This window comes from Scyliorhinus canicula, chromosome 1 (genome assembly GCF_902713615.1).
Source record: "Scyliorhinus canicula chromosome 1, sScyCan1.1, whole genome shotgun sequence".
NCBI lineage: Eukaryota > Metazoa > Chordata > Chondrichthyes > Carcharhiniformes > Scyliorhinidae > Scyliorhinus > Scyliorhinus canicula.
Genome location: NC_052146.1, coordinates 282,246,278 through 282,265,206, shown reverse-complemented (window position 1 = coordinate 282,265,206; position 18,929 = coordinate 282,246,278). Strand labels below are relative to the sequence as shown.

The 18,929-nt window shown below is 47.9% G+C and overlaps 1 protein-coding gene across 5 annotated transcripts in view; it reads left to right on the top strand.

The window, feature by feature from the left end:
• Nucleotides 1–18,929, top strand: part of LOC119974893 (muscarinic acetylcholine receptor M3-like) — a 549,971-nt gene that overhangs the window by 492,345 nt on the left and 38,697 nt on the right. The window contains exon 1 of one of the 5 annotated variants that reach the window (XM_038814231.1): nucleotides 9,369–9,492. The exons of the other annotated variants lie outside the window; for them this stretch is intronic. Within the exon in view, the coding sequence (XP_038670159.1) occupies nucleotides 9,455–9,492 (38 nt within the window). The 5' untranslated portion in view covers nucleotides 9,369–9,454. Of the gene's footprint in view, nucleotides 1–9,368; nucleotides 9,493–18,929 lie in introns of those variants that run through there. 5 annotated transcript variants of the gene reach the window in all.

Sequence of the window (18,929 nt, the reverse complement as noted above, 5' to 3'; positions counted from 1 at the left end):
AAGAACCCAAATTATCTGATCATTATTTCATTGCGGTTTGTGAACCGTGCTGTGCTCAAATTGACTGCCGGAATGCCTCCATTTACAACTGAGACTCAGTTCCAAAAGCTACTTAATTGGCTGGAAAAAGGCTTTGAAATATTGGGTTGTGAAAGGCCTTGTATAAATCATTCTTTTACTATAATATGGTGCATTCATTTCTTGCAAATGGGGCTTCACTGAGCACTCTTTGCTCTCTGCCACAAATGAACTGTCATTTACATGGACACCTCGCTGTTGAATGAATCATTCGACAACAGCCACATGTCCCAGAGCTGCTGCGGTATCATGCATCGATAAATAACATTATCCTTCATTAAACCATCTGACTGCTAAAAACAGCAAACATATCCTGAGGTTTGTCCACAGGCAAATTTGTTTCCATGTCAAGCAACAATTTATCTCAGGTTGTTTAATATTTGTAGCTACTTCACTTCTGCATCTATTCAAAAGTATTGTACTGTTAATGACAGATCTGTCCAGCATATTGTTTTTTTTCTAATAAAATAAATTCATGGATTTGGGGATTTTAAAGAAAGGCACTGCAATATATATTCCAGCATTTTAAAAGTGATTTGACATTTCTCTTCAAGGGTTCATTTTGCATGATTATGTCAACGCTCCTTTATTCCTGATGGGTGACACCCAAATATCTCCTGCAAACATAAGTAACTGATGAAATGGAATTACATTTGACAAAAATAAAGATGAGGTAAATGGATTGGAAGGTGTTGAGAATGGAGTGTCAATAGCAACAGAGGGTGCAATTCTCCCAAAAGGGAACAAAGTCCCCTAGCCAGCGCGTTTAGCCTCAGGATTCGCACCGTCTCGCGAGATTGTGTTAAATCTTGCGAGGCATTGCAAGCCGGGTAGATCTTGGGAACAGGGTCTCCCGGCTTTCTATGGCCACACTGCGCCCCGGCAAGCTGCTTTTCCAGCACAGGGTGGCCGTTGGATCGCGCCCAGAGGCTAGCTGGGTTGAACGGCTGTCTGTCCTACTTAATTCTATGTAATACAAATCCGCTATCCTGAACCTTGTGCAAATAGTCATTACTCCATCTAGTCCCTTCTACAGATATCACTGCCTTAAGAGCTGCCTTGTGTATAGTTGGGCCACTGATGAAGACAAACGCAATTCACACCAGCATTTTGTGCATCCTTGCGAGAAAGTTGAAAAGTTGGTGGAATTTACTGGCACAACAAGCTCAAAGCACTCTTTGGCTTCCAATCCCTATTTCCTTGGGCACGAGATGCTGCCTCCGAGCAAAGGATCCATTTGCAGGTTCTTTTTTTAAAAAATGTCCAATTAAGGGCAATTTAGTGTGGCCAATCCACCTACCCTGCACATCTTTGGGTTGTGGGGGCGAAACCCACGCAGTCACGGGGAGAATGTGCAAACTTCACACGAACAGTAACCCGGGGCCGGGATTGAACCCAGGTCCTCAGCACTGTGCCACCTGCCCTTTGCAGGTTCTGCCATGTATATTTGTATCAATGATCCTTTGCTTCCCACATGTGCAGCTAAATTTGAGGCTGAGATTTATGAGTTTAAAAAAGCGTACATTTGAGAATATTTTAATATCATGTAAACCAGACATTTCCCCTGGTGTTAATGTGTGCATCCCATACATGTCCGAACATCATAAAAGAGTAAACTTGCCATTGATTTCAAATTGGGCTTCAAGAAAGCAATTGACATAAATGGTTGGCCAGTTTGATGTTGCACTTGCTAACTTGTATGCTTTATTGGCATATAAAATGAGATCAATCATTTTAATCTTGTGCAGTAACCCAAGTTGCATTTATATAGTGCGTTTAACACTTCCTGATCAGCAAGGTGACCAGGTAACCTATTCACAGAAAGCTGAAGTTTTCTGTTTCTGCTAAAGCTTACGTTTCCCTAGAAACCTGAAGGCTCAGTACCCTTTTTGGGTAGGGTCTGTTACCCCTCCCCCGCACCAACCCCATTAAAAAAAAATCCAAGTTTTGAATGCACGGGTTCCGTCACAGTTGACACCATTTATTCATGGTGGCGGCTTGCACAACATTAATAACGTCCCAAACATTTCCTTGACTTGCATGATCGGATTTCCTGCTTTCTAGGGAATAATGAGTATTGAAGAACATTGAATGTTACGCTCATTTTCCTGTATTTTCTATCTTATTGATCCGTTGTTTACTCCTGCCAGGGTAGGCTGCCGCAAGGAATCTCTGCTACTTCACAATTGATTCTCAACCAAATTGATGGAGTTTGAGCATCATTTCAGAATTACCTCCTCTAATTTATGAGCAGTTAGAAAACAACTGTTCAAGGTTGAATTAACATGAAGAAAAAAACAGACTCTTGACCAATCTATGACATGCATGACGTTTACGCTCACTGTCAGTTCTTGGCTTTAGGAATTTATAAAAGAGAAACTTACATGGTCATGTATTTTTAGGCTCAACCACAAACCTTTTTATTAACAGATAAAAACACTCTTCATTCCTAATTCTAGGAGCTTTAAACAGGTTTAATGACAGCGCAAAACACTCGAAACAACAACTTATTAATAAAACGCCTCCATGGAAAACCACAAGCAAAACCCCACATTTCTGCCTATACTTCAACTCAAACCCCCTTCAGGATTTAGTTGCTACCTTTAAACTATCTTTAAACCTCAGCTCCAATCCCCTCCGATCTGGCTGCTACATACAACTCTCCACAGAGTTGGTCCTTCCGGTATGAACTGTGGGTCATGAATGAGGGTGACCGTTCCTGAACCTCCTTGACTGCAGCCCAAGACTCAGATATTTTTCCTTTTTATTGCAAAACTTTATCAAATGTATCAATGCTGGAGACATCCTGTTTGGATGGCGAGTGTTCAGCGCCGTTTACCCTCTTTTAGGCTGGTTCCTGTCTTAGTCCAGAAAAAAGCGTTCATCGCAGTGTTGTTTCCACGACCAGAACAATTGACCCCATTCAGGTGTGATGTCTCTGGCACCCGAGTTGATATGTATGTGATAAAGTCCATTTCTCCTTGAAACTTCTTCTTTGTCTCGTGCTATCGCCTGGGGTCATCTTTTCATGGTCCCCCAGTTTCTATAATTGGATTGTCTGATGGCCACTCTTTTGCCTTTGAGATAGTAATGGCCCAGTAGCTTGGTTTCGGTATCGACATGTTTTGAAGATTAACCCCTGACAGTACAGATGTGGTTTGGCCTGTTTTCAGTATTTGTGTCCATGGTTTTGTATTTAATAAAAGACCAGTTGGGGGAGATTCAGACCCTGCACCAACCAAGTTCAAACCTGTACTAGTGAATTACTGTTCAGCTCCACAGAGAACATGCTCGGTAAAACTGGATAATAAATTATATCTACAGCAATAATGTGGTTCAGAAAACAGCACTGTGAAAATGATGAGATAATGGATGCGATTTAATGGCCACGTTGTGCTTAAGCGAAAATGCACTGAGGCCGTTAAATCGTGGGAGACGGCAAAATCATAAACCAAACCAATCTTTGGGATCTAACCAACCCACCACTCCTTTTTTTTGTTTTTTTTTATAAATTTAGCATACCCAATTCATTTTTTCCAATTAAGGGATAATTTAGCATGGCCCATCTACCTAGCCTGCACATCTTTGGGTTGTGGGGGCGAAACCCACGCAAACACGGGGAGAATGTGCAAACTCCACATGGACAGTAACCCAGAGCCGGGATCGAACCTGGGACCTCAGCGCCGTGAGGCAACAGGGCTAACCCACTGCGCCACCGTGCTGCCCTAACCAACCCACTCCTGTTGGCGAAATTACACCACAGCTTGGCAAGAAACCAATAATCACCACTTGGGCCTAATCTCCATACAATTAGAGGGAGCGGCCCTCGATCGAACGCCCGCCCCGTGATCTAACGGCCTCAGCAGCAAGCGGTCATGCAGACACCAATTAGTACTCCTTTTAAAAAATGTGAAGCTGGTGGAAGGGTTGTTGTGAGGAGGTGAGTAACCATCTTCGCTCACAGGCAAAGAGCCCGGGGCACTTGGGTTGCTGCCCTGGTGTTTGGAGAGGGGTGCGGCAACCACCGGGGGGCCAGCTTCGGTCAGGATAGGTTGTCATCAGTGGCGGAGTGGGGGATGCTGCAGAGCAGGGAGAGTGACAGATCATGGCCTGGGGTAGGCTTGGGGAGATGGGGTGAGATGGTTGTCTCAGCGCCCGCGTGTCCACCATGCCAATCCCTGGACCATGTGGTCCATCCCAAGGCAGCCCCAGCCCCTGCCCGCCTGACCCACTGACCACCCATAATACCCACTGACCACTCTGGCCACCCTGCTGAAGACTATAGCTAATTGGGAATTCAGATAAGGCAATTGTAGTTAAGTGAGCACTTCACACAACCCAACAAGTGGTTTCACGTGGGTGGGTGTGCGATGTAGAATGTGGGAGTTATTGGCAAGCCTCCCAATCAGGTTGTAATGCCTGGACATTGCGCCTGAACATTGCGGGAGGGACCACCTAGGACACAGCGGCCAACATTCGAACACTCATAGAACATAGAACAGTACAGCACAGAACAGGCCCTTCGGCCCTCGATGTTGTGCCGAGCAATGATCACCCTACTTAAACCCACGTAACCCGTATACCCGTAACCCAACAATCCCCCCATTAACCTTACACTACGGGCAATTTAGCGTGGCCAATCCACCTAACCCGCACATCTTTGGACTGTGGGAGGAAACCGGAGCACCCGGAGGAAACCCACGCACACACGGGGAGGACGTGCAGACTCCACACAGACAGTGACCCAGCCAGGAATCGAACCTGGGACCCTGGAGCTGTGAAGCATTGATGCTAACCACCATGCTACCGTGAGGCCCCCGGGGACTCAGGGGCTGGGCACCGCACCGGGGACATGTCGGCGACCAAAGGATGTGCGTGTGCACCGGGAAGAGAACCAGCGGCCGGTCCAGGTAACTATGTGCAGGTTTCTGGAATACAGGGGCCCCGCTGCAGCAGGGGGTTCATGGGGTGGGGAGGACCAATGGGGGGTCTGGAAGGTTCCCAGGGTGGTGGAAGTCACAGTTAGTTGTCAGTCTCACACCCTCACCAATTCCTTACAGATATTGCACTTGAGGGCATGGTCACACAGTGGTTAGCACAGTTGCTTCACAGCTACAGGGTCCCAAGCTCGATTCCTGGAGTCTCCATGTTCTCCTGTGTCTGCGTGGGTTTGCTCCGGTTTCTCCCACAGTCCAAAGATGTGCAGGTTAGGTGGATTGGCCATGATAAATTGCCTTTAATGTCCAAAAGGTTAGGTGAGGTTAATGGGTTAGGGGGATAGGGTGAAGGTGTGGGCTTAAGTAGGGTGCTCTTTCCAAGGGCCGCTGCAGACTTAATGGGCCGAATGGCCTCCTTCTGCACTGTAAATTCTCTGATTCTGGGATGGACAATATCTTGGGCCTTGCAGAAATTGCCCTGGTGGTGCAGCTGGCAGCAGTGCAGACAGAGGCTCGAGGCAGCAGCCCATGTGCAGGGCCCGCCCCACACCCTGAAGACCCGGCTGTCCTTCTGGCCGGAGAGGGACTCCGAGGGGGAGGCCCACGACGGCCCAAGGAGCACAGGCGTTGTTTATCTTTCGAGCAGATGATGGGCAGTGTGTGCCTCAGGAGACTCCGCCTCAACAAGGGGACGATGTGGCATCTGTTCCATGTCCTCACGGACTTGACACCACGTGCAGGAGGAGGATACCTGCTCCAAGTGGCCAGGAAGGTCAGCAAAGCCCTGAATATGTACATCTAAGGATCATTCCAGGACTCGAATGGGGACCTGTGCAGCATCTCACAAACTACAGCCTGCAAGTTCACTGGTGAAGTCACAGATTTCCTGTTTGCCTGGGCAGCAGCTTTCTCCACCATCGACGGGACACCCCAGGTCCAGCGGCTAATCGATGGCATGCATGCCGCCTTGCACACACCGGGCCATCAAGGAGTGCCCTATATCAACAGGAAGGGGTTCTACTTCCTGGAGATACAGCTCATGTGCGGCCACCAGATGATGATCATGCACATGTGTGCACCCTTCCCAGGGAGTGTGCACGACAGCTACATCCTGGGATAGTCAGACATCCCCGTTTCCTTCAAGGACCACCCCAGGATAGCTAGTTGGCTCTTGGGGAATAAGAGGTAACCGCTGAGGAACTGGCTAATGATGCTAGTACAGAGGACAATGACCGATGTGGAGACCTGATACAACGAGGCCGTCGTGGCTCCTGGGCTATCATTGAGTGGTGCACTATAGGCCGGTGAGCCTCACGTCGGCAGCAGGTAAATTATTGGAGAGGATTCTCAGGGACAGGATTTATACCTATTTGGAAACAAATGAACTCATTAGCGATTGGCAACGTGGTTTTGTGAAGGGGAGGTTGTGTCTCACCAATTTGATCGAGATTTTTGAGGCGGTGACAAAGATCATTGATGAGGAGAGGGTGGTGGATGTTGTTTACATAGACTTCAGTAATGCCTTTGACAAGGTGCGTCATGGCAGACTGGTACAAAAGGCGAAGTTATACGGGATCAGAGGTGAGGTGTTAAGACGGATATGGAACTGGCTCGGTCACAGAAGGCAAAGGGTAGCAGTAGAAGGGTGTTTTTATGATTGGAAGGTTGTGACTAGTGGTGTTCCACAGGGATCGGTGCTGGGGTCTCTGTTGTTTGTGAGTATACATAAGCGATTTGGAAGAAAATGTAGACACCAACGTTGGTGGAATGGCAGATGTGGTTTAGGATTGTCAGAGGATACAGCAGGACATAGATAGGTTGGAGACTCGGACAAAGAAACGGCAAATTGAGTTTAATGTGGACAAATGTGAGATAATGCATTTTGGCAGGTCTAACCTAGAGGGGTAATTTACAGTAAATGGCAAAACTCTTAGGAATATAGAAAGTCAGAGGGATCTGGGAACGCAGGTCAATGGATCTTTGAAAGTGGCAACACAAATGGACAAAGTAGTCAAGAAAGCATATGGGATGCTTGCTTTCATTGGACGGGGCATCGAGTATAAAATGTGGCAAGACATGCTCCAGTTAGATAGAATGCTGGTAAGCCATATTTGGAATATTGCACACAATTCTGATCCCCCACACCACCAGAGGTACGTGGAGGCTTTGGAGAGGGTGCAGAGGAGGTTTACTAGGATGTTGCCTGGTCTGGCGGGTGTCAGCTATGTGGAAAGGCTGAATAAACTCAGACTGTTTTCATTAAAACGACGGAGGTTGAGGGGCGACCTGATAGAGGTCTACAAGGTTATGAGAGGCATGGATAGAGTGGATGGGCAGGCACTCTTTTTCAGGGTGGAGGGGTCAGTCACTAGGGGGGATTGGTTTAAGGTCCGCGGGGCAAAGTTTAAAGAAGATGTGTGAGGCAGTGTTTTTTTCACAGAGGGTGGTGAGTGTTTGGAACGCACTGCCAGGGGAGGTTGTGGAAGCAGATATATTAATATCGTTCAAAAGGCATCTCGACAAACTCATGGATAGGATGGGTATAGAGGGATACGGCACGAGGAAGTGCTGAGGGTTTTGGCCAAGGGTGGTATCATGACTGGTCCATGCTAGGAATGCCGAAGGGCCTGTTCTGTGCTGCATTGTTCTTTGTACCCCTGCGACCTTCAGGGCCCATTTCTCATAGGGGGTGAGGACTCTGATGTCCGGCACCTTGCCGCCCATCTGAACCCTCTCCCATCGATTATGGGCAAACTTCTCCTATGGGAACACAGAGGAGGCATCGTTATCTGCTCATGTGTTTAACCATGGAGGGGCAGGAGGGCTTGGGTGTTGGGGGAGGGGGCTTGAGGAAATGGGCCACATGGAGGTGATGGGAGTATGGGGGGCGGGGATGGAGAGTATGGGGGGCGGGGATGGGGATATGGGGAGTGTGGGGGAGATGGGAAGTATGGGGGAGAGAATATAGGGGGGTGGGGTTCGGGAGTACCAGGGGGTGGGGAGTATCGGGGGATTGAGGAGTGTGTGGGGGTCGATGAGTCTGGGGGGTGTCGGGAGTCCGGTGCAAATTCACCCAAGTGGGCCGATGGAGGTCATTGACCTTCTTGCAGGACTGGATGCCTGTCCTCCTGGTCACGCTCCTCGAGCTGCCTGCCACTAGATGGCACTGGCTGCCCTGTGGCTGACCCTCCAAGACCCTCAGGGAGCAGAGCATCGTGTCTGACCTTCCATCACCGAATCGTGGAGCTGGTTATCTCAGCGACATTGCTGCAAGCTGAGTAGGGTTGGCTGTGCAGGATCGGCTTAAATGCTGCTCTCCATTGTTAGCAGGGGCTGGCTAGCGCGGTCCTGGCGAATCAGCCTGCAAGACCATGATTTGCTGTGAGAAGCCTGTGGGGCCTCGTAAAGTGGACCAATTAAGGTTTTATCGCGGTGACGGCCTCGCCAGGCCGAGCGTCAGGTAGCTCGCAGCCATTACCGCTCGCTACCACACACAAACGTTTCCGTTAAATCGTGTCCAATAGACTTTTAATAAGTGATGCCAGTTGAGAAATAAATATTGGCCAATGACTTCTCATTTCTTCTTCCAATAGCCCCAGGATATATTTTTAGAAGTATAGGCTTAGTTTAATGTCGTACCGAAACGATGGCACCACTAACAATGCAGCTCTCTCTCAGCACTGCTAGTGATGGAACCATCAATTCACCAGACACGGGTTTCCGATGTGAATCTAGGCTTTAATCGACTTACTTCAGAGCCAGCCTGTTACCTGTCGATGAACTCGTAGTGAACTCAGGCTGACTCTGGACACGGGTATTTATACAGCTGCACTAGGGGGAGGAGTCATGGGCGGAGCCAAGGGTGGAGCCCAGTACAAGTTCCTGAGTGCTCCAGCGCTACTCCCCCCTAGTGGTAGGATAGCGCTACTGCGCTTACAAAGACAGTGTGAATTAACATATATACGTCTATATTACATTCACCACAGCTAGTCCAGTCTCTGGAGTAGCATTTGAATCCACAATCCCCTAACTCAGAGAGGAGAGTGCAACTACACTGATATACCCAACCTTTGCGCAATACGTCATTTCCTGATTGACAAGCTGACCAGGCAACACATTAACATGGCTCATGCAATGCTTTTGAATTGTCTACTAGTGCAGAAAAGTTGCCTTATCCTGTGATTCATTGATTTCTTTCAGGGAAAACAATGCAACAGTGAACAAATACAAGTGTAATCTTGTACTGATCAGCTGATTATACTTATTCAAACTCTAGATAGTTGCTTTGTTTGGGAGACTTACTCTTTGATACAGTACATGCCCATTGAGCTGACGTGAACATAGTCACGCATGCCCTCAGCAGCATATTAAATATTGATTTGTTCATTTTGTAAGAGAGGCTATTATTTTTTAAATGCTCCAGTGGAAAGTTTTGCTTTATGCTTCTGTTGCTTGAAAATGTTTTCATTCTACTAAGGTGAGTGACTCTCTTAAATTGTAAGCAGGAGTTTTAAAAGGAAAATTATATTACCTTTCCTGCTGATAATCTGTTGAAGAATGTTTTAGGTCAGAAGTAATTAAAGACACAGGCAGGGTGTGGGAGATCAGTGCTCGATTAAATCATCGCTTGGTTTAGTTGCGAAACAGTCGGTGTGAGATTGGCATCCGGTTAGTGGGTTGGCTCAAATAGAAAATGGAAAACGCTGCAAATACTCAGCAGGTCTTGCACAATCTGTGGAGCGAGGAACAGACCGTTTTAGGTTGATGGTCTTGCATCAGAACTGTATAAAGCTAAAAATGCAAGTTCACAACAAGTGCAAGTAGCACAGTGGTTAGCACTGTTGCTTTGCAGCGTCAGGATCCCAGGTTCGATTCCCGCTTGGGTTGCTGTCTGTGTGGAGTCTGCACGTTCTCCCCGTGTCTGCGTGGGTTTCCTCCGGGTGCTCCGGTTTCCTCCCACAAGTCCCGAAAGACATGCTGTTAGGTGAATTGGACATTCTGAATTCTCCCTCTGTGTATCCGAAGAGGCGCCGGAGTGTGGCGACTAGGTGCTTTTCACAGTAAGTTTATTGCAGTCTTAATATAACCCTTCTTGTGACAATAAAGATTATTATTATTATTAGAAGCGGGGAAAGGTGGCTGGGGAGGAATGGAGGGTCCACGACAGGGTGGAAGACAGAAGAGATTAAATGGCAAAAGAGATGATGGTGCAAGGAAAGAGGGAGGTGGCAATGGGAGGAATAAAGAAACAAAAGATGTGTCCGGAGGAGGTGACGACGGTAAAAAAGCAGAACTGTGACCAATAGTTGCCATCCAAAAAACTCAGGGCAGAGGTTATGATCTGAAATTCTTTACTCAACATTAAGTCTGGAAGGCTGGAAAATGCCTAATTAAAACTGAAATACAAACAGAAAATGCTGGATAAATTCAGCAGGCCTGGCAGCATCTGTGGAGAGAGAAACAGAGTTAACACTTCGAGTCCATATGGACCTTTACAGAACTGAAAAACAATAGAAATGTGATTAATTATATACTTGGAGAGAGGGGTGGGACATAATGGAAAGCCAGTGATAGGTCGGAGCTAAGGAAAGATTGACAAAGATGTCACAGATCTGAGACAAAGGGGTTGTTTTTTTTTTTCTTTTTTTTTTTATAAATTTAGATTACCCAATTATTTTTTCCAATTAAGGGGCAATTTAGCGTGGCCAATCCACCTACTCTGCACATCTTTGGGTTGTGGGGGCGAAACCCACGCAGACACGGGGAGAATGTGCAAACTCCACACGGACAGTGACCCAGAGCCGGGATCGAACCTGGGACCTCAGCGCCATGAGGCGGTTGTGCTAACCACTAGGCCACCATGCTGCCTACAAAGGGGTTGTTAATGGTTCCATTCGGGACTCAAGAGTGTCAATAGTGGCAAAAGGTGGGATAGCAGAAACAAAAACAGAAAATTCTGGACAATCTCAGCAGGCCTGACAGCACCTGGTGAGAGATAACGGAGCTAGCCTTTCGAGTCTGGGTGACTCTTCGTCAATGCTTTGATGAGGAGTCATCTAGACTCAAAGCGTTAACTGCGCTTCTCTCTTCACAGATGCTGTTGACCTGCGAGGATTGTCTAGCATTTTCTGTTTTGTTTTCTGATTCCCCCATCTGCAGTAATTGGCTTTTATCGGAGGACTGCAGAATGTGTTATTAGGAGAAACCGGTCAGTGCTCAGTGGGAGAAAAACTGAACAACAAGGGACAGTGGCCTTGTGGGGGAGGGATGGGGTTGTGTTAGGACAGGTCCAATCGGAAGCAAGCCTCATCTTCCGATTAGGCACAGGGAGTGACTGGTGTAGTGGTATTGACGCTAAACTAGTAATCGAAAAACACCCAAAGTCATGCTCTGGGAACCTGGTTTCGAGTCCCATCAGGACAGATGATGAAATTTGAATTCAGTAAAAATCTGGACTAAAACGTGACCATGAAACCATTGTCGATTGTCGTAAAACCCCATCTGGTTCACTGATGTCCTTTAGGGAAGGAAATCTGCCGTCCTTACCTAGTCTGACCTACATGAGACTCCAGGCCCTCAGCAATGTGGTTGACTCTTAAATGCCCTCAGGGATGGGCGATAAATGCTAGACCAGCCAATGATGCCCACATCTCATGAACGAAAGAAAAAACATTAAAGCCTTCTGGACACAAAAATGAGTTCAACAACTTTAGGCTGCGAACTTTCCCCTCCATCTTGACTCTCCACCTTTTGTTTTCTGTTCTTCGGTTCCCCTGCCTTGTCCGAACACAACGCCACACCGCCCCACATGGTCACTGTCCCTTAATATTCATCTCTGCTGCCACTGAGCAATGACCTTTATTCTCCTACTAACTCATTCTGCTATCCTACCTTTTGCCACTATTAACACTCATCAGCCCGTACTGGTACCATTAACAGCCCCTTTTCTCACCCCCATGACATCTTTGTCAATCTTTCCTTAGCTCCGACCAATCACTGGCTTTACATTATGCTCCGTGCCCCTTTCCAGGTGTATAATTCATTATATTTCTACCTCTCCTCAGTTCTGTAGAAGGATCAACAGGGACTGGAAACGTTAACTCTGTTTCTCTTTCCACAGAGGCCGCCAAAGCTGCTTTGTTTATCCGGCACTTTCTGTTTTTAGTTCAGATTTCCAGAATCCGCAAAATTCTGCTTTAATTAAAAGATGAGTTGTCCCTCTCGTGCATTGGATCCAAGTTGGTGGTGGTGGGGTGGGGGGGGGGGGGGGGGGGGGTGGAGAGGTGAATGCTTCATTGGGATGGTGTGGGAAGATTAGGTCACATGGGGTAATGTACATTTCATTATTATTGTATATTCTCTTTTTGCACTATGTTAATGTTCATTCTAGTTTGTTTTGTTATTATGGTTTCTACTGTTTTATTATGAAAAATTCTGCAAAACCTTTATAAAAATACTTTAAAAAAAGAGAATGAACCACCCAGCAACTTCTCATTTTGAACTTTGCTTGCCAGTTTTGGCTGTAGTGCAAAGTGAGAGCTCCAGGAAGTGGACTCTCAGTGCCTGCAATTGCAGCCGCATTACACTTTTCTCTTTTTTTTAACACCGTTACAATGCAGCCCACACCATATTGATGTAAACTCCAAACTACCTGACCTGTTCATTTCCCATGGGGCTGTTCTGTCAGTTGTGTTGCCGGGAGTTAGTATTTAGTTGCTGATGCAATAATTTCCTAACTGGTTCAACATTCAGACAGGTTGTTGAGATAAAAAATCAGTCAGCTTGCTGCAAATGCTTTGTATTAATGTTTACACAGTCCAACGTCTTATTGACAAGGCGTACCATCTCTCTAATAGATTGTGCGAACATAAAAAGAGTAATTTGGTGTCTGACCAGAAAACCTGCACAGGAGATAATGTGGATTCACTGTTTATACAAATATAGGAAGCAGAAGATACTTGTGAATTGCAAGCCCAGAGGCTGCGTTGAGTGCTATGGGAGGGCTACTGTGCAAATAATGCACCCTGTCATTGCTTCTCAAAAGATAAACATAGCGTGGTACTTGTTAGCTTATTTACTAAGCAGGCATGCTACAAGATTTTGACACTTCTTGACGTGAAACCGAGTAAGCATTTTGGGCTGGATTTTTTTACAGGTGTGCTGTACTCCTGCCGCCCCACGCCCCTCCTCCCCAAATGTTAGGTGGTGCTCACCTATGACCCTGAAGGCTGTCTTCAGCAATTTAATGCTTGGTGAAGCATTAATTTCCTTGAGGCGAGACTTGGGTCCCTTTTTTGGGACGTCATGCCGCCTTCGAAAGCTGGCAGACAGCATGCAGAAACAAACTACATGACCTCCTCAGGGTGGCCCAGGTGAGTCACAAGCTCTGTGCCCTTGGCACCACCCACATCCCACACTCCTCAGACCCATCAAGCCCCCCCTCCCCCACCCCCAATGCAGCCCCACCAGGCGGACCAGTAGTGCTGGGTGAGATTGGGCAACCCCCCACGCCAGCCAGGTTGAGTCACCAGCACCATGTGCCTGGCATTACCCCCGTCCAACACTCCCCTACCTGCATCCCCACCTCCTAGAGGGTGACCGAACCACATCCGCCGGCAGCCCGCGCGCACCCCACCCGACACTACATGCCAACACCCATACTGCTTGCCATAGCCAGATGCCCTGCACACACAGGCCACCTGCTGCAGACTCCCTGTGCTGCCCACATCTGAATGTCTCACACTGTGAATTATCTGTTCCCTCAGGAGAAGGCGGCCCACAACCGCCAGGACAGGAGAAGATCCGAGGGGGCCCACTGAACATGCGGCCCCTCGCCGTCTCAGAGCAGAGTGTGATGGACCTGGTTGGTGGGGTGGGAGAGCGGGCAGTCGCAGAGGTGGAGGTCGGCATGGGACAGCCAAATGAGCCCCCAATGCCTTGCAGCATGCCTACGACCCGTGTGCCGCCCTCCATGTCTATCTACGATCTCACCACGTGTGTTGTCTCGTGTCTTGCAGGATCACCTCCTGATGTGGCAGAGTTGGCTGGTGTTTGTCGCCCCCGCCGCAACCCCACGGCTCGCTGGGCGACGAGGCGGTTCTATCCATGGCCCTCGTGCAACAACTCTCCCCCCCCCACCTCAATCCCACAATACCCCAGAGCACACTGACTTCTCATCAATGCTGTCACCAGCATCCTCCACTATCCCAAAGACAATCACCTCAGTTGGGCTCATCAGTGAAGAGTCTCCTGGGCACTATCTGGTGCCCATAACACAAATGCGGTGGTCCATTATGTGGGGATAGGAACCCCGATGGGGTGGACGGTCGTTGGGCAACCCCATTCCAGGGGCTAGCTGCTGTATGGAAAGGGCAGTCCTTGTTGGTGATGCAGGCGCAGAGTCAGGGATTACATGAGGGGCTGTCAGCAACTATCCAGTGCCTGCAGGTGCAGTTGGAGGAGTTAAATCACCAGGAGCAGAAGCCAATGCCAACAATGCATGCCACCAAGGCCCAAAACCGCACAGGTGCCGTCCACGGTGGAGGCCTTGGGAGCAAGGGTCACAGCCATGGGTCAGGATGTCCATGGCCTGGGGCACAATGTGCGGGGGGGTGGCTGATGCGCAGGACAGGGCAGCCATGTACCAGGCAGCCATGTACCAGGGCCACATGGACATTACTGCGGTGCTTCAGAATGTTACCCAATCATAAGGGGCCATGGCTGCAGACTTTGAGAGCATTGGCTTGGCACTGGCTGACCTGAGCCAGTTACAGACGGACCTAGCATGGTCCCTGAGTGACATGGCACAGTGCCAGAGGGACATGGGACAGCCCCAGTGGAACATGGCACATTCCTCGTGTTTCATGGCTGCGAGCATTGATACCCAGGTCGAGACGAGAGTGAGCCTCCAGGACTGGCAGCACAGGTGACGGCGGAGCTCCCGGAGCTTGCTCTGGCCGCAACCCCCTCCATCCCCCATCCCAAGGAGTAGCCCGGGGGTGAAGGGGTGTGTTGTGAATCTGTCCAATGCTCCACACCAGAGGATTGTGGATGCTTCATCATTGAATACATTTAAGGCTGGAGTAGACAGAACTTCAGGCTCTCAAGGAATTTGGGAATGGGCAGGAAAAAGGAGTTGACGTGAAAGGTCAGCCGTGATGGCTTTGAATGGCAGAGCAAGCTCTACGGGCCACATGGCCCACTCCTACTCCTATTTCCTATGTTCCTGTGTGATGTAGGGCATGCTGATTGTGTAGACTGGATTTTGTCTTCACAAGGACTGTGTGGCAGTCACTCCTACCTATACGCTCATGGTCAGATCCATCTGCAACAGGTAGGAAGAGATAAGTGAGAACAACGTCCAGTAGGTTTTTTCCTCACCACTCACTCAGACAAGTCCTTCAGGATTTTGTCAGCTTGGGCAGAAGTGGTGCAACTGAGTCACTCTTGGTGATGGATATTGAAGCCACCCAGCCAGAGTACATTCTATGCCCTTGCCACCCTCAGTGATTCCCGTAGCGGAGTCCTAATTAATCAACTGAATGTCCGCTAAAGCTCTGCTGCCCATATCGTAATTCACACCCAGTCCTATCCGCCCATCATCCCTGTGCTGACTAACCTTCATTGGCTCCTGCTTGAGAAATGCCTGGATATCCTAGTTTTCCTCCTCATTTTCAAATCTCTGCATGGCCTTTCCCATCCCACCGCTGTAAGCTCCTCAAACCCTACAACCCTCCAAAATTCCCCAGCTTCTCCAACTCTGGTCTCATGCACACCACCAACTTAAACCATCCACCATTGGTCAATACGTTCAGGCTCTAACCTCGGGATATCTCTCTCTCCCCCTCTTTCCTCCTTTCAAATGCAAACCTACTTCTTTCATCAAGCTCTTGGTCATCTGCCCTAATATCACCTGATGTGGCTTGGTGTCAAATTCTATTTGAAAATACTCCTGCGAAGGGCCTTGGGATGACTTGCTATGTTAAAGTCGTTGCTCGTTCTCCTCATGTGTGCGTGAGTTTCCTCCGGGTGCTCTGGTTTCCTCCCACAGTCCAAAGATGTGCAGGTTAGGTGGATTGGCCACGCTAAATTGCCCTTAGTGTCCAAAATTGCCCTTAGTGTTGGGTGGGGTTACTGGGTTATGGGGATAGGGTGGAGGTGTGGGCTTGAGTAGGGTGCTCTTTATAAGAGCCGGTGCAGAATCAATGGGCCGAATGGCCTCCTTCTGCACTGTAAATTCTGTGATTCTACATAAATGCAATTTCTTCAAATTATTATTCAAACAGTACCTGGCCAGTCAGATGTGTATTCCTTGTTCATCTTGCAGTCAGTAAAGATCAATCCAGAGGAGGAAAACCAGATAATAAAACATTTTAAAAGCTACGATGAAGTCCCAACCACTTTGGATGAGGTGTTTCACTTGAGTGGTCACACTGGGAGATTTACGACTTAATGTTAACCCTGGCTTCCCGGGAGTTACAATGACCGCAGCGTCATTCCTTGTAGAAAATATAGTTTTGCATAATAATAATAGCTGGTTTAGCACACTGGGCTAAATCGCTGACTTTTAAAGCAGACCGAGGCAGGCCAGCAGCACGGTTCAATTCCCGTACCAGCCTCCCGAACAGGCGCCGGAATGTGGCAACTAGGGGCTTTTCCCAGTAACTTCATTGAAGCCTACTTGTGACAATAAGCGATTATTATTATTATTTAAAACACATTAAGAATGGCAGGACAGGTGAAGTGTCAAGGCTTGCAGCAATGTGACAATTGTGACAATAAGCGATTTTCATTTTCATTTCATTCATGGGAAGTACAGTTACAGATTTAATGTGGTTGCATTGACTTACAATGCAAGGAAGGAATGCTGCCATGGATCAGCAAAAATCGGATGCTTTGAACAGTGTATTTGATGCTGTGAGCTTTTATTGACAGCCGTTGAATGGTACACAAGAGACTGGTGATTGATGCTTATAGCTTTGAGAAGGTGGCCTGTAAACCCCAGCAGCACCACATTAAACTGCTCGGAGGAGGATTACAACATTTAATCCCAGCTCTGTCTGTCATGTGTTCATCCTTACCCTTATATAGTTGCTGGCATTTCTGGTTTGCACATGACACACTTACCAGTGGCTGGAGGTTCTTTGGCACACTGGTCACATGCCTGCCTCTTAGCCAGAGGCTTCAGGTTCAAGCCCAACCTCTGGGTCGTAACAGCCACAGAGGGTGTGCTCATAATATGATCAAACCGGCTGATTTTCAAATCCTTCTGGCACCCCTACGGCAGGGTTTAAGAGCAGTGGAGACTCTTGATCAGTGATGTTTGATGTGCACAGTAGTGCCTCAAGTAGGCTCCGGCTTCAGGCGAGCAGATGTTTCCAGGGAGAGAAAACGAGCTGCAGAAAAACATAAACATGCATCTATTGTGTGGGAGGTCATCTAAATCTGAGGATTGTTGGAATTAAAAAATAATGGTGGACCCAATCCATTCAATAAAAGTGCTGGAAACACTCACTAGGTCAGGCAGCATCCGTGGAGGGAAAAGTGGAATTAGCGTTTCATCAGAGCCATGGAAACAGAGTTAACATTTTGAGGTAAAGCTCTGAAATTTTGAATGTTTCCCTGGTTCTAATGAAAGACCCGGAATGCTAACTTTGTATGCTGCCTGATCAGCTGAACGCATCCAGCATTTTCTGGTCTTATTTCCAGCATCCTCGGTATTTTCCATCGCTTCTTTAAACAACCAATTCAATATGATCACTGGCCAGCTTTGCGAACCAGGGTAAAGAAGGATATTACCCCTGGCCTGCCTGTCCTGACTGAAGGAGAATGTGACTGAATGACAATGCAGGCCCAAAAGGCCAACAAAGTTGAAGAAAACGCGAATCAAAAATAATTTTGCAATGCAAAGATACTCACTGTGAATAGCCATTTGTAAAGTCAATTCGTATGACTGGACTGTAATATGAGCAGTTGGACCAAATCAGTTGGAGGATTAAAAGTGACTGATTATATGGCGTTGGCTGGCCCATTCACACCATCTTGGTGAACATATAATGGGCAGCACGATAGCATAGTGGTTAGCACAATTGCTTCACAGCTCCAGGGTCCCAGGTTCGATTCCCGGCTGGGTCCCTGTCTGTGCGGAGTCTGCATGTTCTCTCTGTGTGCGTGGGTTTCCTCCGGGTGCTCCGGTTTCCTCCCACAATCCAAAGATGTGCGGGTTAGGTGGATTGGCCATGCTAAATTGCCCTTAGTGTCCAAAAAGGTTAAGTGGGGGTTGCGGGGATAGCGTAGATACATGGGCTTGAGTGGGTTACTCTTTGTAAGGGCCGGTGCAGACTCGATGGGCCGAATGGCCTCCTTCTGCACTGTAAAATCTAAATTCTAAATATAATCACAGTCACAAGTCATCAATGTTCTCTAACATAACATTTCAAAATTGTCAAAAATAAAATGGCAACCTCTGTTGAAAATAAATTTCATTAAAATTCCCACAGGCTGCTCCTAGTTTATTTCAAGCTGAATATGGTTGATTACAAAGCATTCAATGGGAGGTAATCCCTTCAATGTTTAAAAATTAGATTGAGCCAGTTTTTCGAAAAGGGACAATTAATATTTTGGAACAAACGTTTACCTGGGATCCAGGGTCCCAGGTTCGATTCCCGGCTGGGTCACTCTCTGTGCGGAGTCTGCACGTCCTCCCCGTGTGTGCGAGGGTTTCCTCCGGGTGCTCCGGTTTCCTCCCACAGTCCAAAGATGTGCGGGTTAGGTGGATTGGCCATGCTAAATTGCCCGTAGTGTCCTAAAATGTAAGGTTAAGGGGGGGGTTGTTGGGTTACGGGTATTGGGTGGATACGTGGGTTTGAGTAGGGTGATCATTGCTCGGCACAACATCGAGGGCCGAAGGGCCTG